General features: G+C 42.4%; 1 protein-coding gene and 1 non-coding gene across 2 annotated transcripts in view; both read left to right on the top strand.

Annotated features, from left to right (window-relative positions):
* The window catches only part of IPO11 (importin 11), a 185194-nt gene that overhangs the window by 3242 nt on the left and 158092 nt on the right, over positions 1–23860 (top strand). The window contains exons 2-5 of the mRNA XM_056112106.1: positions 10581–10724; positions 14433–14533; positions 19443–19515; positions 22686–22889. Of these exons, the coding sequence (XP_055968081.1) occupies positions 10587–10724; positions 14433–14533; positions 19443–19515; positions 22686–22889 (516 nt within the window). The 5' untranslated portion in view covers positions 10581–10586. The remainder of the gene's footprint in view (positions 1–10580; positions 10725–14432; positions 14534–19442; positions 19516–22685; positions 22890–23860) is intronic.
* Positions 14634–14738, top strand: LOC130021479 (U6 spliceosomal RNA). Its single transcript, XR_008792178.1, has one exon. It is a non-coding gene; the product is annotated as a U6 spliceosomal RNA (small nuclear RNA).

Below are 23860 nucleotides of genomic sequence, written 5' to 3'. Positions count from 1 at the left end.
ACATTTATTGAATAATGGACAGGCAGCCTAATAATCCCATGTGTTTGTAGTACCACAAGTCCTGTTTCCCATGATAGTTATTATGGTAATAGACTAACTTCCCTTTTTACTTTTGTTGGATAATGTTCCTTTATACTTCACAGAGGAAGTAAAAAACATTAATGGGAGCTGCTTTTCTTGCTGTATCTTTTTTTTTTTTTTTTTGATATTTGGGCGGCACCCGACAGTGCTCAAGGCTTATTCCTGGCTTTGTTAAGGGATCACTCCTGGCAGGCTCGGGGAACCATGTAGAGTGCCAACGATCGGAGCCTGGTTGGCTGTGTGCAAGGCAGATGCTCTCCCTGCTCTACTCTCAGGCTCCTACCATACTCTTTTATCTTAAAAAATGTCTAATTCTGTCTGTTCTTCTCTAATTGTGTTCTGAGTTTTTTTCTCCTTAGGGATAATATTTTCCTGAAGCATTAGTTTGCTACTGCTCTGAAACAAAAAGAAAAACGAAAACAAAAGCTATAGAGGTGGTTTAAGATTGAGATGATTTCTTTCACAGTCCTGGAAGCTGAAAGTCCAAAATCAAGATGTGCTTTCTCCTTGGCTTAGAGATAGTGCCTTCTTATGGGGTCTGCCTCTTACAAAGGAACTAACTACTCTGTGCTCACAACCCCCTAGTGTCTCATTCTCTTATTAGGAGACTGGACATTTTATGTTAGGTTCTTTTTGTTTTGTTTTGTTTTTTGTTTTTCCCTAGCAACTGTACTCTCTGGCCCTCTATTAGACCCTTTCTTAATGACCTTATTTTATTTTGTTTTGGGGCCACACCTAGCAATACTCAGGAGTGATTCCTGGCTTTGCACTCAGAACTTTCTCCTAATGGTACTTGGGGGACTGTTATGGGATGCCAGGGCTCAAACCTGGGTTGGCCGCATGCAAGGCAAGTGTCCTCCCTGATGGACTATCTCTCTGTCTCCGATCTTATTTTAATGTGGCGTTTCCCAAGCTTACTTGGCCTACTCTGCCCTTTTCAGAAAAAAAAATCACTCAGCAGCCCCCTGAAAAATTTACCTTCTTTAGGGGGCTGGAGAGATAGCACAGTGGGGAGGGCATTTACCTTGCATGTGGCCCACCCGGGTTCGATTCCCAGCATCCGATGTGGTCCCCTGAGCTCTGCCAGGAGTAACTCCTGAGTCCAGAGCCAGGAGTAACCCCTGTGCATTGCCAGGTGTGACCCAAAAAGCGAAAAAATTTTTTACCTTCTTTAAGCCAACACACTGGGGTTAGAGAGATGGTATAGGTCTTAAGGCACTTGCTTTGCTCGCAGTTGACCCCTAATTAATCCTCATGACCTCCTATGGTTGGTTCTTCAAGCACAACCAGGGCTCAGTTCTGAGTGTAGAACAAGGAGCAGCTCCTGAGGACTCCTGGGTGTGACCCAAATCCCCACTGAGACCCCCCTCCAAAACCAAGAAACTGAAAACATCCTCCAATAGCATGTGAAGCTATTGCCGTCACCTCATCTTAACACCTCCCCAACATCCCCACACATTGAAAAGCTCTTAACTTGACCTCCCATGGGCTGGAGAGATAGTAACGGGAGTTAAGGCATTTGCTTGATGGGACTTTCACCCGTAAGCACTGCAGGGTGTAGCTTAAAGCCTTCTCTAAAACTAAAAAGTAAGATCACTTTACCTTCATATCAGAAGATGAGATTCAACAAAGCACTGGCTTGCAACCCTGGCAGAAAAGAAAAACATCTCTTATTAAGCCTTTCGTTAGAGATTAGTGCCTTAATTTAGTAGAACAAAATTTATTCCAGAACCGTAACAGTTTTTTTTTTTTTCCATCCTAATCTGGTGCTAATTTATCAGTACACTCAGTTTCTCATCTTAAACTCCCCATTCTGGGACAGAGAGAAAGTACAGTGGTGAGGTGCCTTGCACATGACGCTGGCTGTGGCACTGGTTCGAATCCTTGCACCTTCAGGAGTCGCTCGGCTCCTGAGCACTGACGGTCATAGCTCTCCTTCCGCCTCCCCGCCCGAAAGTAAGGAAAGGCCCAGACTCCCCGTCATGTGTTGTGTTTTGGTTCCATATGTGACTCTTTCCCGTATGCCCCCCCGCCCGCTTTTTTATTGCTCTGATTTTGAACTCCCCTTCCCTCCCTGTTTTTCCTGTCTGTTGCGGTGATCAGAGGCGCACACGCGCCTGGTTGTGGTGTTTGCCTGAAACTGGCGTTCGTCCTCGCTGTGCGGAGCCTTGGTTATGGTGCTCGCTGAAGGTTGCACACTTGAGTTGCGCTCACCCTTGGCCATAGTGCCTGCACATCTCTTAGTTGTAATGTATGTTCATGCCTGTGTGTGCACACACACATATACACGCACACACACTCCTTGGTGTAGTATTCGGTGATGGCACACTTTGTTGAGGTGTCAGAGGTTCCAAGTAGCGTAGCCACACCCCATGCTTCTCACATATATTTGACTCTGGGGGGGGTGCTTGCCAGTCTAGATACTTGGCCACCAAGCTCTGTCTCCCATGTTATAAGAGTAGTCTGTATTTGTTTTCTCCACCTTATTATTTTTATGAGGGCTTTTACTTGTGCGCAGCCGGCCCGGCCGAGCCGGGTTCAATTCCTCCTCCCCTCTCGGAGAGCCTGGCAAGCTACCGAGAGTATCTTGCCCGCATGGCAAAGCCTAGCAGGCTACCTGTGACGTATTCAGTGTGCCAAACACAGTAACAAGTCTCACGATGGAGACGTTACTGGGCCCCACTTGAGCAAATCGATGAACAACGGGAGGACAGTGCTACAGTGCTATCATTTTTATTAGTTTGGTTTTTGTGCCACACCCAGAAGTGCTCAGGGTTACTCCTGGTCTGTTCCTGGGGATGGGGTCATTCCTGGTGACCATGTGATCCTGGGCCTCCTACTTTCGAAGCAGGCACACGGCCCACTGAGCCATCTTTCTGCCCATTTTTTTTTCTCCAGAATTTAGAAGTGGAAAATATTTTCCATTTGTTTGCTTGTTTGTTTGTTTAGGCTTCTCCACTAGGGCTGTGTGGTGATGGACTTCAGACCCTGGACCATGCACATTCCAAGCATTGCTCCAGCTCTTTCAGTGATCTGCTCGGCCCATCAATATATTGAAGTGTGACAGTTTACAGCAGTCACGGGTGGATTCCTGCTTACCATTAAGCTCTTATAGAATTCTTATTATATAGAATTCTTATAGAATCTATGACTCTTAAGATAGAATTTAATGGAGTATTTATTTTTCTTTCTGTTTTAAAAGACCCATTTATTATTATTATTTTATTTAAAAAATATATATTTTCTTTGAGCCACTGTGACTTACAGTACTATTTTTGGAAGGTTTTCTGCATACAGTGTTCCATCACCACGCCCTCCATCAGTGTCTACTTCCCTCCACCATTGTCTTAGGGTTCCCACCTGTCTCTGCCCTTAAAACTCGCCCCCGCCCCCTCCCCCCTTCCCTCCATCCCCAGTGCCCTCCTCTTCCCCAGGCTGATACCTCTCCCGTGGTAAGCTCACTTCTGTAAGTCTGTGCTCAGGATCTGTTGCCTTTGGACATTTGTTATTTCCTTTTGTGTTTTGTGTTTCTTTATATCCCACATGTGAGTGAGATCATGAATGGGGTCTCTTAAGTTGTTCATTGTTTTTGACTGATTGTTCTTACTTGTAATTCTCATGCTTCTGGGATACTGTATTCTCTTTCAGTCCAATATTGACATCCGTCTTCCTTGGTTTATCTTTATCTTTGGCCACTTTAGATATTTGTTTAACTTGGGGTATTGTCTTTTCTTCTCCCAACTCCCCTTGAGTGGTCTCAGATGATGATTCAATTATTATCTCTTTTCATAACTCTCATCCGCCCAGAATCTCTAGAACAGTCTTCATTTCAGACACATTGTTGTTGTCTAGAGATAGCCCAAACTCATGTTCAGAAATGTGTCTTGTTTTATCCTTACAGAATTGCTTTTTGTCCTCCAATGAACTTTGCATACATCAGTTTTGTTTGCATCGATTTCGTTATCAGTTAAAGAAACTCAGAATTTATTTTGGACTTTGGGAGGTTACTCTTGACTGTGTGTTCAGGAGTCCTGGCTGTCCTTGGGAGACTATCTGGGTCCTGGGAATGAAACAGGGTCAGATGCAGGCAAGGCAAGCCACCTTACCCATACTCTTACCTCTTCAACTCTCCTTTTTTTTTTTTTTTTTTGCTTTTTGGGTCACACCTGGCGATGCACAGGGGTTACTCCTGGCTTTGCACTCAGGAATTGCTCCTGGCGGTGCTCAGGGGACCATATGGGATGCTGGGAATCGAACCCATGTCGGCCCTATGCAAGGCAAATGCCCTGCCCGCTGTGCTATTGTTCCAGCCCCTAAGTTAGTCTCTTTTATTATATTTATATGTTTACAATTCTTCCCTCCAGTGATCCAGTTTATTAAATTATTGGCTTTTGTTTTGGGGCCCCACCCAACTGTTCTCACAGTTTACTCCTGGCTTTGAGCTTGGGAGACCATATGTAGTGTTCGGTTGAACATGGTTTGGCCCCAAACACAGCAAGTGCTTTACCTTCTAGATTATCTCTCTTGTTCCAATAATGTTTTTGCTTGTTTTTTGGGCCACATACAGTGATTGCAAGAGTTAGTCCAGGCTCTGTACTCAGGAATCACTTCTGGTGGTGCCTGGGGGACCATATGTGGTGCCAGTGATTGAACCAAGGTAAGCCAGCTGCATGCAAGGCAAGGGCACTACCCAGTGCACTCTGCACTTTCGCTCTGGCCTCAGGAGAAAAGTAATAAGTGATTTTACTCAGGTATGCAACACAAAGATACTGAATGGATTTTACAGACAGAAATGAAATTGATATTGACAGAGCAACAAAGGTTACTTGAGGAAAAGGGCATGGACTTTTAATTACTGGTAATCATTGAGGTAATATCTCTCCTGATATTTATTAATCATTTGCTTTTCCATTGTGTGAATTGTCTGTAACCTCTTTCCAACTTTCTTTTGTATTTTTTATTTTGTTTCACAAAAATTCTTTATATCACTTAATCACTTGACTTCCCGTTAATCGGCGATTTGCTCGAGCGGGCGCCAGTAACGTCTCCATTTGTCCCTGTCAAGTGCTAGTGTAGCCCAGTGGCGTCTGTTCACTCTAGGAACATGAAGAGCCTCAAACCGATTGTTCATGATCCTGATGAAGAAGTCTGACCATCTGGTAGGTGGGCGGCCACGCAGTCTTTTGACATCCCGTGGAATCCAGTTGGTAACAGCTCTAGTCCAGCGGTCGTCTTTAAATCTCATTACGTGACCAGCCCATCTGATTTTTGACACCTTGGCAAACGAGACAGCGTCCCTGATTCTTGATCATCAACGGATGTCGGAACTCCAGATTCTTTCTCTCATTTGAGTGAAACGTGATATTCCAAGCATAGCTCTTTCTATTCTTCTTTGAGAGACCTGAATAGCGTTTTCATCCTGTTTGCGTAGGGCCCAGGTCTCTGAGGCATATTTTAATGCAGGAAGAACAGTGGAATCAAAGAGATGTGCCCGGAGCCGGAGGTTCTTCGTCCTCTTAGCTATTTCTTCGACGTTCTTGAAGGCGTTCCAAGCCGCTCTCTTCCTCCTGTGCAGCTCGGGTGCCAGGTCATTTGTCACGTTGACTTCTCGACCTAGGTACACATAGCTGTTGCATTCGGAGATGGTCGTTCCATTGAGAGCGAAATTTAAGTTTCTCATTTAAGTTTCTCATTTAAGTTTCTCAGGAGTTCAAGATTCCGCTCTGTCTAACGTTCATTGATTTAAGGAAGGCCTTTGATTCTGTTGAGACTGGAGCAGTCATCGAAGCCCTAGCCAAACAGGGTATTCAAACTCAATACATCAGAATCTTCTGTGAGCTGTATTAAGGATTCACCACCAGGATCCACCATTCTATAAGGAAGTGGTCATCGAGGTCATGAGAGGGGTGAATGCGGCCGCGTGCTTCCGAGAGCAGGGTTTTATTGTCTCTGGGTCTTGGCCGTTGATGGGATTACATGGCGCGGGGGCAGTTGGTGGGTGTAACGCCTGGAAGATGGAGGATCTGGGTGGAGGAGGCCCGAGTCCCAATCTGAGCAGACTTGGAGATCTACGCCCCGGGTCCCTCACACCTGGATTCCTCTGCCGGTTCCTTCATGCGTGAGGCTCATCCGAATGTGTGGAGAGGGGTTTTAAGCATGGCTGTGGCTGGAACCAGAGGTCTTCAGCTGCCCAGGCTCTGCTCGAGGTGGGGAGGGAAACTCAGCCCACCCTCCTCCAAGGGGCCCCCGGTGAGGACAGCCAGGCGTGGAGGCAGGAGACTCTGTGCTGTTCTCTTCCAGGAGAAGGGGTTTATATAGTCTCTGGGTCTTGGCCGTTGATGGGATTACATGGTGCTGGGGGCAGTTGGTGGGTGTAATGCCTAGAAGATGGGGGATCTGGGTGGAGGAGGCCCCAGTTCCAATCCGAGCAGGCTGCTCCGCTCTGCATTCAAGCTCAGGAATTACTCCTGGAGGTGCTCGGGGGACCACATGGGATGCTAGGGATAGAACCTGGGTCATCTTGGGTCAGTCTCATGCAGATGCCCTACCCCCTGTTACGTCCCTCTGGCCCTGAGTTTGTTTCTAATATCAAAATTCCCCTTCCCCTGTTTTCCCTGTCTAGAACTCTGCTTTCAGATTTCTGCATAACTGGGCTTTGTAAATGTCACTATGTCACTTCAGAGAAATCTTTGAACACCCAGTGTAAAGCAGCACATCACTTGCAGTCAGCCTTTCATGTTACCTATTTCCTTTATCCTATATTTTATTTTGTTTTGTTTCATTATTGGATCACATCAGCAGTGTTTGATGTCTGGTTTCATTCTTGCTTCAGGAACTGGTGCGAGGATCAGACCCATTCCTCTCCATGCAGAGCTTGTGCTCATCCCTTTGAGCTATTTCTCATGCCCTTCTTTTCACTTCTTTTATGTTTGTATGTTTTGGGTCACACCAGTTATGCTCAGGGGTTTCTCCTGGCTCTGCCCTCAGGAATTATTTCATGGCTGCTCCAAGGAACATATGGGATCATAAGGGATGTGGATTGAACCCAGGTTGACTGCATGCAAAGCAAGTGCCCTACCCACTGTACTCCCTCCCTATCCCCTCTTTTTACTTTTTTTTTGGGGGGGGTCACACCCGGCAATGCACAGGGGTTACTCCTGGCTCTGCACTCAGGAATTGCTCCTGGAGGTGCTTGGGGGACCATATGGGATGCTGAGAATTGAACCTGGGTCGGCCGCATGAAGGCAAACATCCTACCGCTGTACATCCCATTGCTCAAGCCCCTGTTCTTGAAATTAGTACCACAAAACTAATTCACATTCAACTCTGTGTTAAGAAGTTAGATTTACTTTGATTTTTAGTTTTCAATTTTAATTTTGGCATTTTTCATTTATTTATATTGTAGCACTGCACTGTAGCACTGTCTTCCAGTTGTTCATCGATTTGCTCAAGTGGGCCCAGTAACGTCTCCATTGTGAAACTTGTTACTGTGTTTGGCATATCGAATACATCATGGGGAGTTTGCCAGGCTTTTCCGTGGGCGAGATACTCTCAATAGCTTGCTGGGCTCTCCAAGAGGGGCGGAGAAATATTTTATATTGTAATAGCTATAAATACTTTGTAAGTATATAATTGTACAGTTTTGGGGATGCTTATAAGCAGTCCTAAGGAATTCAATAAATTGTGTTTTAGAATGGCTTCAGATATTTTGTTGTTTTTATTGTTGTGATTGTTTAGAGAGCCACACATAGGCTTACTTCTGGCTCTGTACTCAGAAATCACCTCTAAAGTTGGCTAAGGACCCAGATTGGGTAGGTGCTGTCTCCCCGCCTTCTCCAGATGGAATCCTGGTGACCATGAGCTTCTACAAGCATGGCTCTGGCACGCGGGTACCATGACATTTTTTCCAAACCACGCGACCGCTTATGCGGCCATGTGACATTTCCTTTATATGCAAAGTGATCAATGGAAAGTAAATCATCCAGCATTTCTCCCTGAAAATCAGGCTTGAATGGTGGTGGGAAAAATCTGAGCAAAAGATAATGCCCAAATGAAATGCATCTGGACTGTGTATTTAACTATGATGCTATGCCACCCTGGGAGGGGAAGGGTGTCTGTCCCTCCACCTGTCCCCCTCTATGGCGGCGACATGGTGTCCTGCATTTTTTAGAGCCTAATGAACAGCCAGGTATGTGACTGCATTGACGAGGCACGTGGGGCTTCATGGGATGGGGGGTGGAGTCGGCCCTGCTCCTCGCCATGACAATGCTCTGGGTTGCCACCCTCAAATGCCTCCTCCGGCTTCTGACCGACAATGATCCCAGAGGGACACATACTAATCTCAGAACCCAGGGGCTTCTGGCAGTAATCCCTCTAGGTTTGTTACTAAAATATTAAAATTCCAAATTCGCGTGGCTGCTATTGTGGCCACACAACATCATATGCTTTTCATAATCAACATTAGAAAACAAATTTTCTAATGATCTCTTTGTGGCAGGTCTGAATGGTGTGGAAAATTCCAAATAACAGTGGTGGGTCTTTTGTCATAATATTGAATGTGATCAACAGAGGGAGGGAGGGAGGGAGGGAGGGAGGGAGGGAGAGAGAGAGAGAGAGAGAGAGAGAGAGAGAGAGAGTGGGAAATCTGCCACACAGGTGGGAGGTGGGTGGGAGGGTTGGGTATGGTGGTGGAAAATGTGCACTGGTGAAGGGACAGGTGTTTGATCATTGTATGACCGACTGAGACTTGAACTGAAAGGTTTTGTTACTGTTCTCATGGTGATTCAACAAATAAATAAAAAATATATATATAAAAAAAAAAGTTGGCTAGGGACCAAATGGGTCTCAGGGATTACATATGGATCAGCTGTATGCAAGGCAAACATTCTACCTCTTCTGTCCTATGTATCCAGCCCCAATTTCAGATATTTGGCATAGGATTACCTGTCCAACCTTTCATTTCTTCATCATTTAGTGTTTATATTTGTGTTGTGTTTTTTCTTTTTCTTTTTCTTTTTTTTTTTTACTTTTTGGGTCACACTCAGCGATGCACAGGAGTTACTCCTGGTTCATGCACTCAGGAATTACTCCTGGAGGTCCTTGGGGGAACATATGGGTTGCTGGGAATTGAACCTAGGTTGGCTGCGTGCAAGACAAACGCCCTCCCCGCTGTGCTGTTGCTCCAGCCACTTTTCTGGTTTTGGAAACACACGTGGTGGTGCTCAGGAATTCGTCTCCTATCCGGCTTGGTGCCCTAGGATTGCTCCTGGTGGTGTTAGAAGTCCTTGTAGTGCTAGGCATCAGGCTCTGTTCTCCTGCATGCAAACCATGCACGCTCGCCATTTCAGCTGTCTTCCTGGCTCCATAGTTTTCTGTATTTTGTTTAAAATGTTTTACACACACACTATTTTATTTATTTTTATGTGCTACAACTGGCAGTGCTTGGGGTCTGCTCCTGGCTTGGTGCTTGGGATTGCTCCCTAGACTGCTCAAGGGACTAGGTGGTGCCAGGGATCTAACCAGGGCCTCCCACTTGCAAACTACATGCTGTAGCCCTTTGAGCTGTGTCCTGGGCCTGAACAAATATTATTGATGACCCATAAAACGTTAGACAGGGACTGAGAGGTAGTACAGCAGGTAGGACTCCTGTCTTGAATATGCCCAACCTGTATTCTATCTGGATACCCCATATGTCTCTGAGCATTGGCAAGAAGGATCCCTGAGCACAGATCGAAGAGGAAGTTCTGAGCACAGAGCCAGGAGTAAGCTCTGAATACAGCCATGTGTGACCCCAAAACAAAAAAATAAAAGATGGTATGAGACATTAATACTGAGTCAAAACATTCCTTTTTCAACTATCTTTGTTACCCTGTCACATAATAAAGATGTGATTAATACTTTAAAAACATTTGTTTAGATTATGGAGATTCAGATTATAAATTAGGGGAATTTTAAGTAAGAGTACGGGTGACTCCTAGGAAAAAAAGAAATTCTGGGGCCTGAGCCAATGCAGAGTGGGTGGGGTGCTTGCCTTGCATGTACTTGAACTGTGTTTGAGCCCCAGCACCACAGGTGGTCCCCTGGACCCTGCTGGACTGCTTCACAAGTGGGGAGCCAGGAGTAAGCCCTGGCCCAAGACAACAACAACAACAACAACAACAGCAACAAAATAGAAGTCCATCTGAAACATCAATAGGATGTTTAAATATAGGAGTAATTTAGAACATTGTTACTCTAGTTTATTAGGTAAAGGTAAAGGCCCTCCCGTTGATCGTCGATTTGCTCGAGCGGGCCCAGTAACGTCTCCATTGGAGACTTTGTTGTTACTGTGTCTGGCATATCGAATACTCTCGGTAGCTTGCCGGGCTCTCCGAGAGGGGCGGAGGAATCGAACTCGGGTCGGCCATGTTGGCTGCGTGCAAGGCAGACACCCTACCCGCTGTGCTACTATTTTTTTAAATGTAACATTACACTCAAATATTTTGATTTATTTTTGTCAGGTTTCCATGGATCTCAATAGTGCCAGCAGTGTTGTTCTTCAGGTCTTAACACAGGCCACCAGTCAAGATACCACCGTGCTAAAGCCAGCTGAGGAGCAGTTGAAACAATGGGAAACACAGCCAGGTTTCTATTCAGTGTTGCTGGTAAGTGGATCTGAAATGATTTACTAGTGCTAATTAATTGAGATATTATTTACTTTAGTTTTTTTTCACAGCCTCCTTGTATTGGAGGTTTGCTTTATGAAACTGTTCTGAGTATTGACGTGGTCTTTATGTATTCAGGGCCTGACTTTGAGGGTACTTAGGAAATGTTTGTTGATATATAAATAACAGGGCAACATATTGGTAGTATCTGCTCAGATGGAAATACTGGTTATTTATTTTATATGCTTTCAAGTTTTGGCTTTTGGTCCATACTTTGGACCAGAAGTGCTCAGGCTTTACTTTGGGCTCTGGGCTCATAGATCGTTCCTGGTGGGGATTGGGGAATAATCTGAATTGCTGGTGATGACAAGCTTCTTGCTGTACTGCCAGGCCCACATTTTTGTTGTTGTTTTATTTTATTTATTTTTGCTTTTTGGGTCACACCTGGCAATGCACAGGAGTTACTCCTGGCTCATGCACTCAGGAATTACTCTTGGTGGTGCTCAGGGGACCATATGGGATGTTGGGAATCGAACCCGGGTCGGCTGTGTACAAGGCAAACACCCTACCTGCTGTTCTATCGCTCCAGCCCTGTTTTTTTTTTTATTAAAGCTGCCATTTTTTTAACCATACTTTGTAAAATAAAAAAATATTGGCAGTTGCCATATATATATATGTTAAATTTAAGAAAATACCAATTATGACTGTGAGGGAAATTGAATATCTCAAGTTACACTTGATATCCTGACTATAAGATGAAAACTTGCTCCTTTATTCAGTGACAGTAGTCAAACTTTGTTTTTTTGTGGTCCCAGAACGATCAACCCTAGAGCCTGCTATGTATGAACCATCAACCCTAGAGCCTGCTATGTACGAGGGATGGTGAGTTACATCCCTGGCCACCCAAAATCGATTTTTTTCTTTCATTTTTTGGTTTAGAGAGAATCATACTTGGTGGTGCTCAGGAGCTCCTGACTTGGTGCTTAGCTGCAGTTTTCAGGAGACAGTGTTGTGTTGGGGATTAAGCCTGGGCCAAAATACTGATTTAAAAATTTTCTTTTTTTTTTTTTGCTGGGGGGTGGGGGCGTCTACTCCTGTTGTGATCAGAGCTTATTTCTGGAGATTAAATAGGGTAATATGCATGGAAGGCAAGCTCCTTACTCGCTATACTGTCTCTCTTGCCACCAAAACATTGATTTTTTTTTGTTTTCAAAGATACTAAAGGAAATACTTGCAGATTTTTTGGTGGTATGGGGCCTCAAACCTAGGACCTCAAACATACAAGGCTGGATACACACACTTGACCTCTGAACCTTATTCCTAATCCCCAAGGCCTGTTCTTTAGGTAATTCCAGCATCTTGTTTATAAATTTTTGGCCCAATAAAAGTGTTAAGAAAAATTTCTGGGCTGGAGCTATAGCACAGCAGGTAGGGCGTTTGCCTTGCATGTGGCCAACCCGGGTTCGATTCCCAGCATCCCATATAGTCCCCTGAGCATCGCCGGGAGTAATTCCTGAGTGCAGAGCCAGGAGTAACCCCTGTGCATTGTTGGGTGTGACCCAAAAAGCAAAAAAAAAAAAAAATTTCTTCGTCAGTCTTGTAATTTTTTTAGACCATTATATTAAATACTTGGAATTTCTTATTTTAGTAACTAGGAGTGATAGCACAGCGGTAGGGCATTTGCCTTACAAGCGGCCAACATGGCTGACCTAAGTTCGATTCCTCTACCCCTCTCGGAGAGCCCGGCAAGCTACCGAGAGTATCTCGCCTGCACGGCAGAGCCTGGCAAGCTACCCGTGATGTATTCAATATAAATCATATTTGATGTGCCAAACACAGTAACAAGAAGTCTCATGATGGAGACGTTACTGGGCCCGCCCGAGCAAATTGATGAACAACGGGAGGACCGTGACTGTGATAATATAGTAATATAGATAATAATCAATATTAGTAACTAAATTACTAGTTACTATAATTAACAGTAATTAAGGGCTGGAGCGATAGCACGATAAAACAGCGGGTAGGGCGTTTGCCAAAAACAGTAGCAAGTCTCACAATGGAGATATTACTGTTGCCCGCTCGAGCAAATTGATGAACAATGGGAAGACAGTGCTATAATCAATATTAAAAAATAGCCAGGAGACTTGCTCACCTGTTCATTTTTTTTAATTCCCTCCAAATAACATTTCTTTTCAATAATAATTATTTGTTATATTTTTGGGCCACATCTTGCATTCTCAGAACTTACTCCTAGGTCTGAGTTCAGAGAGTACTCCTGGTGAGGCTCTGGTGACCAAAGAGATACCAGTGATTAAACCAGGGTCAGCAACATGCAAGGCCCTACCTATGTACTGTTACCCTGGCCTGGAATAGATTATTTTTATAATGTATTTAAAAACCCAAGTTTAATTCTTCCTTTCTTCCTATACTTTTTGTTGGTGGTGCATTTGTTCATTTTCCCCTTGGCTGTTTAGTCTAGTCTTCGGATTGCTAGATTTGTGTGACTGATCTCAAGCTTATGCTCTACTACTGTAGTTTCTGTTTAGATAGATCCCTGCAGACTGACTTTTCTTGGTGCCCTTCGCATAGCTGAGTCAGATCTGCTGCAACCCGTCTATTTGTGCAGTAGTCTCAGGTTTGCTCTGCCGACATTTATAAAGTTTCTGTCTAGGCTCTGTGTTAGAGTAAAGGCAAAGACATTACACAGTCTAGCATGGAGAGGCTAAACCTATAAAGTATCAGTAACAGATGTGATTATTGTGGTGGGCTGTCTTGAAATAAGATATTGTACAACTTCTGTAATTTTTTGGTAAGCTCATGATTTTCTTATATGGGATTATGATACACTGCTGTTTTTACATTTTAATGTACGACTCTATTTGCATTGTAATGAACACAACTTCTGCACCTTATTTTTGAGATTCCGTTATTTGGGTGGGGGAGGCAACACCCAGCTGTGCTCAGGGCTGACTCTGCTCAGGGCACTATATGTGGTATTGGGAGGATTGAAATGGGGTTGACTGTATGTATACTATCTCTCCAGTCTCTGGAATCGGGATTTTCACACACAAGATAATTTTGTGTTGTTGTTTATTTGTTTTTTGGATTTCACCCAGCAGTGCTCAGGACTTACTCCTGGCTCTTCCAAGGAATCACTCCTGGAGGGATTTGGGGGACGGTATGGGGTGCTGGGAATCGAACCTGAATTGGCTGCATACATGGCAGATGTCCTTCCCACTGAACTACCTCTCTGATTGCAGTAATTTTTGTTTGTTCAAAATTTTTTTGGTATTTTTGGGTCATGTCTCGTAGTGCTTGACCATGTGTTTGGGACATACTCCTGTCAGCTGCTCCGGGAACATGTGAGCAGTGGGGATTTAAATGGAATCTTCCTTGGGGCCGGAGCAATAGTACGGTGAGCAGGGCATTTGTCTTGCGCGTGGCCGACCTGGGTTCGATTCCTGGCATTCCACATGGTTCCCCGAGCACAGCCAGGAGCACAGCCAGGAGTGCAAAGCTAGGAGTAACCCCTGAGCATCACTGGGTGTGACCCAAAAAAGAAAGAAAAATAATTAAAAAGAAATGGAATCTTCCACATGCCAAGTCTGTGCTTAGCTCATAGAGCTGTTTCTCAGGCCCTATTGTAGGTATATTAATTATGCATGTAATTTTTTACATGGCCATTTGAATACTGCTTTTTATTTGCAGAATATTTTCACAAACCACTCTCTGGATATAAATGTCAGGTGGCTGGCTGTGCTGTATTTTAAGAATGGAATCGACCGTTACTGGAGAAGGGTAGCACCTCAGTAAGTTTCATTGCCCTTTTCCTCCTACTGTAATCATTGTCTAAATTCAAGAACCTGTAAGAATGTATCTACTTTGTTTTTATGTAAAATAATGTCAAGATGCTTACTTCAGCAGTACATTACTATTACTGGAACAATACAGAGAAGATTAGCATGGCTTCTGAATTAGGGTGCTTTGCAAATTCATGCAGCGTTTGACGTTATATAGAAGAAAAGTGCCTTAAAGACTGAAGAAGAAAAATCTTCTTTATTGGTAATTATAAATCAGTACCCATTTAGCCATTTTATTGCTTTGCTTTTGAGTTTATTTTTGTGAGGATGGGATTATGAATTTTCTGTTAGGCTTTTGCTTCTAAGGATCTTTAATTTTGTGGGCACGAAACAAATGCAGAGTGAATGAGTCATACCAAAAATTGTCTTTTTAAACAATGTTTCAAAAGAAGTATGAGGTTAGGACCTTGAATAAAAACATTGAGAAGGAAACGCCAGGTCATTTCTGAATCAGTTGATTGCTAATTTCTGGGTTTTTTTTTGCAATAACTGCTTCCTTCTGTGTTAGAATTGGGTAGTATTCATTTGTGTATATTGTCTCTTCAGATTTATAGTAACCTTTAAATACATTGTTCAGTAACTGATTTCTCTTTCAAAAATTACTTTTGAATAAAAAATTTTTAAGGCATCATGATTTATAGTAGAATTAATAGTCATCTGCTAGCCTTACAGTGATATAATACTGCACCTGCTATCAGAAGTGTCAGTGCCAGTTTACCTTCATCATATCCTTAGTCCCTTTTCACCTCATGTCTGTCTCATCTCCCTGTTTTCTCAGGTTTTATAAAGCACCTGAATAGTCACATATATCACAAACAAGTCAGTATGCACTTGACCCTGGAATTTGATAGAAAATAGTGAACTTTGCCAAAGAAGTAACATACTCCTTGATCTCCAGTAGATGGCACTGTAGGTCTTTAAAAATTTTTTTTTAATGGTTTAGTAATTCAAAATAGCAGTAAGATACTACCCTTGAATAAAACTGGAGGCAGCTGGAATCTTTTGAGACTGTACTTAAGATACTGTAGTATGGTGAAGTTCGTGCCCAATTCAGTCAGCTTAATCAATGGCTGAATAAATGGCAGTACTCCTACATTATTGAAAAAAAATAATTTTTAAATTGAATCACAGTTAGAAATACACAGAAATAGCAAGATACATAGTTAGGAAGATGTTCATCTTTTCCCTGGACTGCGTGGCCGCATTTGCAGCCACACATCACTTCGTAGGACACACCCTACCTATACTTCAAGAGTACTGCACCAAATTTGATGGGATTCATAGTAGGAGGCAACCAACCTTAGAGGGAAATATTGTATTATTTTGGTTCTGTTTGGGGCAGGGATTGGGGTTCTGGATGGAAACACCCAAAATATGGTGATGGGAGGTATAATGGTGGTGAAATGGTGTTTGAATATTATATGTAATCAAACATTATGAATTATTTTATAAAGTAAAAAAATAAAATTAAAAAATAAAATACTTGTCTTCAAAAAAATACTATAGTATGAAGCAAACTCTTATTTTTGAATTCTCAACTTTGGAAGAAATGTATTTAGTGATAAGAAATGGTGTATTATTAAGAATTACTGGAAACTGGTTACCATCATGTACTTTTTGTACTGTCGTGTTAAATTGAGTTTTTGATGTCTCCTAAAATTTATTGTATTTGGGGCTGGAGTGATAGTACAGCAGTTGGGGTGCTTACCTTTTCCACGACCAACTTGGATTTAATCCCCAGCACCCCATATGGTTTCCAAGCCCAACAGGAGTGATGTCTGAGCGCTGTCACGAGTTAGCCCTTAGCATCGCTGGGTGTGGCTGGCCCAAAAACAAAAATACCCCCAAAACCTATTGTGTATTATTTATTATATGAGGTATATTAAACTGATAATATTAAACTGAATATTTTCAGTTGGACTGGAGTGATACACAGCAGGTAGGGCGTTTGCCTTGCATACAGCTGACCTGGATTCGATTCCTCCGCTCCTCTCGGACAGCCCGGCAAACTATCGTGAGTATCCTGCCCGAAAGGCAGAGCCAGGCAAGCTCCCCGTGGCGTATTCTATATGCCAAAAACAGTAACAAGTCTCACAATGGAGATGTTACTGGTGCCCGCTTGAGCAAATTGATGAACAACGGGATGACAGTGACAGTGACAGACAGATGAGGATTATAGTTATCTACAACTCTTCACACAGGTAGATTATGATTAAATACTTCAGATTGTGCTTTTACGAATCATACACAAAATTGGAAGTTAGTTTAAATTTGAAAAGTTGAGGACTATATCATGTGGTATTGGGAGTTAAATTCCAAGCTTCCTCTTTTAGTCTATTACTGAGATAAGTGTAGAGGAGAGAAATGAACTCAGGGAGCAAGGATAATAAGAATGTACTTAGTAAGGGAACAGAAGAGCAAAGATTAGAAATTAAACTTAAATTTTAAGCACTTGAAAAGTTTGTATTAAGTAGTTCCACCTGTAACCAAGATTTTCACAGAATAGATTAAGCAGTATCATTATGCTCTACAGTGCAAAACTGGATTCTGATTTATTCCAGTTTCTGCTTGAGATATAATCTGAATTCATCTAACAATAACGTGCCTAAAATTAAAGGTGAACTATTATTGAAGAATTACTAAATTTTCTTTACTAAATTTTACTTTACTGAAGTTTTCTTCAGGTTACTGTGTATTTAATATATATATATATACACACATATATACACATATATGAATATATATATGTTAGCACTGTGGCACTGTCATCCCATTGCTTATCGATTTACTCGAGTGGGCACCAGTAACTTCTCCATTGTGAGACTTGTTACTGTTTTTGGCATATCGAACACGCCACGGGGAGCTTGTCAGGCTCTGCCATGTGGGTGGGATACTCTTGGTAGTTTGCTGGGCTCTCCGAGAGGGACAGAGGAATCAAACCTGGGTCGACCCTTTGCGGGGCAAACGCCCTATCTGCTGTGCTATCACTCCAGCACGTGTGTGTGTGTGTGTGTGTGTGTGTGTGTGTGTGTGTGTGTGTGTATAGTCTTTATTTTGCTAATTATTCTAATTAGAAAATCCTGTGGGCTGGAACGATAGCACAGTGGGTAGGGCGTTTGCCTTGCATGCAGCCAACATGGCCAACCCGAGTTCTATTCCTCCACCCCTCTCAGAGAGCCCAGCAAGCTACCGAGAGTATCTCGCCCGCACGGCAGAGCCTGGCAAGCTCCCCGTGACGTATTTGATATGCCAGACACAGTAACAACAAAGTCTCACGATGGAGACGTTACTGGGGCCGCTTGAGAAAATCGATGAACAACGGGAGGACAGTGACAGCTCATGAAAATCCTGTAAACTCTCTTGAACTTGGCTTTTAGGCATAGAGGAAAACCTAAATTTTAAGCATGAAGCAAAACATACAGAAGAAAGCATTATTTCAGCAGTTTGATGATAAACTATTAAAATTGGAAAGCATAGCCTAGTTACGGAAGGATTAGAGAATATTTCTAAAGGTAAAACATAGACTTGCATTGGATTTTGACTCGTTTCACCACCCCCAGTGGTGATGTATTCAGAGCTTGCTGGCATTTTTCAACATTCATATCAGCTTGGTTTAATCTGTCATTTCAGTTGCGCTGCTGTGTTTTATTGTGTGTTTTACTGATGAACAGTTACTGACTGGTCATATGAATATCTTTCTTAAAACGTCCTGCCATTTGTACACAAAAAATTATTTATATTGGAACCTAAGAGATAATACAGAAGTTAAAAGTGCTTGATTGCATTTGCCAACCCCTGTTTGATTCCCATCGCCCCCGAATAGTCCCTCTGGGCTGCCCAGAAACTAAAAAAAAATTGGGCATCTTACCGATTTGTGAAAATTCATATAAATCTTTTGCTAAATGGACATAGTGTGACTGTCTCTTATTTTGTGACTTGTATTTTTGCTTACTTTGTTCTGTTTTGTTTTGTTTTGGGGCCATGCCTAGCTGCGCTTGACTCGGTGCTCAGGGGTCACCTTTTCACTTCTTTAATGTTCTATATTGTACAGAGGTTCTTTTTTTTGTTTTTGTTTTTGTTTTAGTAAGATCTATTTTCTTTTATAATTCTTTTGGGACTGTTTTATAAAATTTTTATAACTCAAGTTATGTACATTCTCAGAATTTGGGGGAGTGTCGCTGGGGAGATGGCCCAAAGGGCTGGAATGCATGCTTTGCCTTCATCACACCCAAGCACTTTGTGGTCCCCCAAGCACTGTGTTCTTGGGACTCTCACCGAACTGCTTGGCCCAGGTGCCCATGAATCACCCGGAGGGGCACTTGGCCTCTTGAACCTTGTTTGGGAGACGCTCTCCTGACCCGCAAAACAAAAAAGGATAAAGGAAATGTTTATAGAGTTTTGTTAGAAGTTGCTTTGCTCGGCAAACTTCGGTATGTGGTGGGTCTGGAAATGGTGTCTCTAGGTGAGGCAGAAGCAGTGTATGGATGGATTTGCTCTTTTATCCTATTGGCCTGTTTGTCTTTGGTTTTTGTACTATAAAGCCTAACATTATTTCATTTAAAAATTTTAATTTGTCATTTTTCTAGCATTTTGAGATGAAAATATAGATGATCCTTTTTTTTTCATATAGGCATTTGAAATACTAAGACTTTTCATATAATCTTCAATTAAGTCTTCTTTTTTTTTTTTGGTGATTCTGGGCATGGAATTGAGGAATTCACATGTGCATAGCTAGTGCTCTGCTTAAGCCTTGGTCCCAGTAAGACTTTCTAATTGTCAACATTTACAGTGGTGTGGTACTGACCTGCTTTCATTATTAGGTCTCACTCTCTTACATAATGAATATGTCTTTTTACAGTGCTCTCTCAGAGGAGGAGAAATCTACATTGCGTGCAGGGCTAATCACCAACTTCAATGAACCAATTAACCAGGTTAGTGAGAAAATTAGTGCTAACTCTTTTCTTCTTTAGTTGCTACTTTTCCAGAATAAAAAGGTAAAAGGGTAAAGGCCCTCCCGTTGATCGTCGATTTGCTCGAGCGGGCCCAGTAACGTCTCCATTGGAGACTTTGTTGTTACTGTGTCTGGCATATCGAATACTCTCGGTAGCTTGCCGGGCTCTCCGAGAGGGGCGGAGGAATCAAACTCGGGTCGGCCATGTTGACCGCTTGTAAGGCAAATGCCCTACCCGCTGTGCTATCGCTCCAGCCCACTTTTCCAGAATAATTTCATCTATTTATTTGTTTTGGGATTACAATCAATCATGCTTAGGGATCACTCCTGGCTCTGTCAGGAATAATTGGGTTAACTGCTAAGTCTGTCCTCCCGTTGTTCATCGATTTGCTCGAGCGGGCCCAGTAACGTCTCCATCTTGAGACTTCTTGTTACTGTGTTTGGCATATGGAATACACCATGGGTAGCTTGCCAGGCTTTGCCGTGCGGGTGAGACACTCTCGGTAGCTTGCCAGTCTCCGAGAGGGTCGAAGGAATCGAACCTGGCTCGGCCGGGCTGGCTGCGTGCAAGGCAAATGCCCTACCGCTGTGCTATCGCTCCAGCCCAACTGCTAAGTATCCATAGTAATTATCTGTTCTTTTATGACTTGCTTTCTTACTTTCTTTTTAAATTCATTTTGGGGCCATATTGAAATATGCCTTGGACTTTCTCCTGGCTTCATTTAGTGATTATTCCACTTCTGGCAAGGTTTGGGGGACAGACCATATGTAGTGGTAGTGCCAGAGATGGAACTTGGTTAGCCAAGTACTGTACTTTCTCACCCATCTTTCCACCTCTTTAATGATGTGTATTAAGGGAATCACTCCTGGTGGTGCTCAGGGCACCATATGGGATGTTTAGGGATCAAACCTGTATCGGCTGGATACAACCAGGCTAGCCCTTGACCCGCTATATTATTTCTTTGGCCCTATTTTCATTTCTTGGCATTAAAAATAAAATCTTACTGAATAATGTTCAGTTGTTTTGCTTGTTTAATATAATTCTTTGTTGAGGTTTTGGGGATGCACAGGGCTTAACTCCTGGCTCTAAGTTCAGGGATCATTTCTGGTAGTACTTAGCACCATGTGGCATCCCAGGAATTAAGCCAGGGTTGGCCGCATGCAAGGTAAGTTCCTGCCACCCCATACGATCTCTGGCCTCTTTTTGTTAAATTTTATTCTTTTGAAATCCGGTGTTGTTAGGAATTGTAGTTAAACTACTGTTAATGATGAACTTTCTCATTTTTTTGAACCTTTTCAACTTTTGTGTCTGTTGAAAGCAAATATAAATATATTTGGAGTCACACGGTACAGAAGCTAACTTTAATGGTTCATATTGTCTTTATTTATTTGTTTGTTTGTTTTTTATAGGGATAGACTTTCCAAGCAAGGATCTCAGGGACCCAGACTTGGCAGTGTGCTGTCTAAGTCAGGAATTCTCTGAGACCACCAAGGCTCTCCTGAGAGACGCGAAGATTTAGTCCAGGGCCTTGTGCATACAGGGCATGTGCTCAACCCTTTTGAGCTATCACCCCATCCCTTCCCCAATTTATAAAAATCACAGAATGTTGGCCAAGAGATAGTACAGGGGTTAAGGTGCTTATCTTGCTCTCAGTTGATGCTGTTTGAATCTCGCATATGGTTTCTAGGTTATGTATTTGATGCTACCAGGAGTCCCACAGTGCTCAGGGCTTACTCCTTGCTCTGCACTCAGGGATCTCTTCTTGCAGGCTCCCGATCAAACCCAGGTTGACTGCATTAAGGGAAACACCCTACCTGCTGACTGTCACTCTGGTCCCTCACCACTCAGGTTTTTTGATTATTTCCTTCACCTATCAGATTTCCAATTCTTATTTCTTTGTGGAGGCTAGATAATAGGTTTTAATTAAATTTTTTTATAGTGAGATTTACAAAGAATAAAATGTTCTGTTAATGGATATGAAAATTCTTAAGTTTTTCTAAGTTGTTGTAGTTAAATTCTTTTTGTTTATAATTTTGGTCCTGGGGCCACACTCAAGTGCCGAAGTTCTGCTCCTGGTTCTGTGTCCAGTGATGCTCATGCATGCAAGATGTGCACTCGTTATGCTCTCTCTCAGTGCTGTTCTTGTTCATCCTTTTAACTTGACTATTAAAGCACAGTATCCATTGCAGCTTTATTTTAACCTTTTAAAATTATCCCGATTCTCTCCCTTTTAGTTCATTCCCTTAGGAAATAGCAGAGGATGGAGAGTAACAGTTGCTTTCATTAGAACAGTAGGTGGTTGTAGGGACTTGGATAAGCTGGGGGAGAGGGGCACACCAGTGCTTAAGTGTTCTGTCCACCAGCATTTGGGCAGTGAAAATCTATGCAAATAATACTTTTATACCTAGTAATAGAAGATTCATCTTTACTCTTAGGTGAAACTGAGGTCTTAGATTTAGATGCATCTGCTGATACTATACTATACTAGAAATTAAAGATAAATTATCTAAAGATGTTGATTATTTAAATTTACTAAGAATTTTTAACGTATAAAGAATCTGGGAAAATGAATGTACTGAGTGTAAAATGGTAGTGATAGTACAGCCAGTAGAGCACTTGCACTGTCTGCGATTGGCTTGGGCCACCAGTAGTGATGACTGAGCGCAGACTGAGGAGTAAGCTCTGAGCACAGCTGGGTGTAGCCCCAAAACAAAACAAAGGAAATGGATGAGAAATAGTTGTTTCCCCAGATGAAAAATATTTAGTAAGATAAGTGGCTTTGTTCTTTTAGTGGTTTTGAATATCCATCTATTTTCTCAATATTTAAAAGAAAATATTCCAGTGTTCTTATTTGTTTATTCATTTACACTTTGCAACACATTATTTGGGCAGAAGTTAAGAAAATCTCACTTTGCTTGTTACATTACTGGGAATGGAGACCCTCATAACACTTTTGAAAATGTCACAGGTACCCCTGCAATCTTTAGACTTCACCTTGAGAACCAGTATTTCAAGTAGTCATTTTGTGAAATTTTATTTACTGTTGTCAAATTATATAGTTAACTTGATGTTAACTTTCAATTATTGTATTTCTGATATATTGCTTTGGTTTTGTGTGTGTATGTTTTAAATTAACTTTTTTCCTTTAGATTGCAACTCAGATTGCAGTTCTCATTGCCAAAGTTGCTCGGTTGGACTGTCCCAGACAGTGGCCTGAATTGATACCCACTCTTATAGAATCTGTGAAAGTCCAAGATGATCTCCGACAGCACAGAGCACTACTTACCTTCTATCACGTTACTAAAACTTTGGCCTCTAAACGCCTGGCTGCTGATAGAAAACTTTTTTATGATGTAAGTGATTTCAGTTAATATGATTGAGAAAGCTGTTCTATAGTATATAAATGTATAACATATAAAATGAATATAAAATGCTTTAACTATCTTACTGAGAGATGATGTGTGCTTTTTAACTCAAAAGTTTTAGAATAATAGATCACATTTGAAAGTGATATGATCAACGAGATTGATTGGCTGCAAGTGAGTTGTTCTTGTTGGTAAGAGTCTAAAGGCAGAGCTACTGTTCTGGAGCTATTAAAGTAGTTAGGATGAGGTGATAAAGCTCATACACGAAGCAGTGGTAAATTGAAAGTGAAAATTGACATGCCTGTTAATTGATAAACTTAGGCAGATATAGGAAGGAATCTGATTAAATGGTGAGGAGGGGGAAGTCCTTTACTGGGTGTTCTAGTGCCTTTTTACTCTTTTGTCTTGTAGAATAGTGCAATGGTTTAGAATGTTTACCTTGCACATATAGAGTCATAGGTTCAAATTTCTCGTTTCTCACATATGCTGAGCTAACTCTGTTATGATCCCTGCTTGCAGATGATAGCCAAGTGTAGATAACACAAAAGGGAATGTGATTCCCGGTATGCCTTGCAGTTGAAAAATACGTGTGTGTGTGTGTGTGTGTGTGTCTGTGTCTGTGTGTCTGTGTGTATGTGTGGACCACAGGACAATTAATGTGTGTGTGGCTTAACTAGTTGAGCACCTAAGTAATAAAGGAGTGCAAACCTCAGTGAGCCCGGTGACCAAGTGTAGGAACTGCACGTGACCCTGGGCAAACACTCAAAAAATAAAAAACGTGTGTGAGCACCATGGTCAGGCATACTTGCAACCCCTGGTCATCAGAACAGCCCGAACAGCAAAATGTAACAGTGATCACTGGGAAGTGAAGGAATTCAAAGAAAAACCTTTTGTGTTTTGTTTTTGTTTTGGGGCCACTCCTGGCAGTGCTGAGGGGTTACTCCTAAATTTGTGCTCAG

This window comes from Sorex fumeus, unplaced genomic scaffold, assembly GCF_029834395.1.
Source record: "Sorex fumeus unplaced genomic scaffold, SorFum_2.1 ptg000015l, whole genome shotgun sequence".
NCBI lineage: Eukaryota > Metazoa > Chordata > Mammalia > Eulipotyphla > Soricidae > Sorex > Sorex fumeus.
The sequence above is the reverse complement of the archived record's forward strand: the minus strand, read 5'-3'. Positions and strand labels throughout refer to the sequence as shown.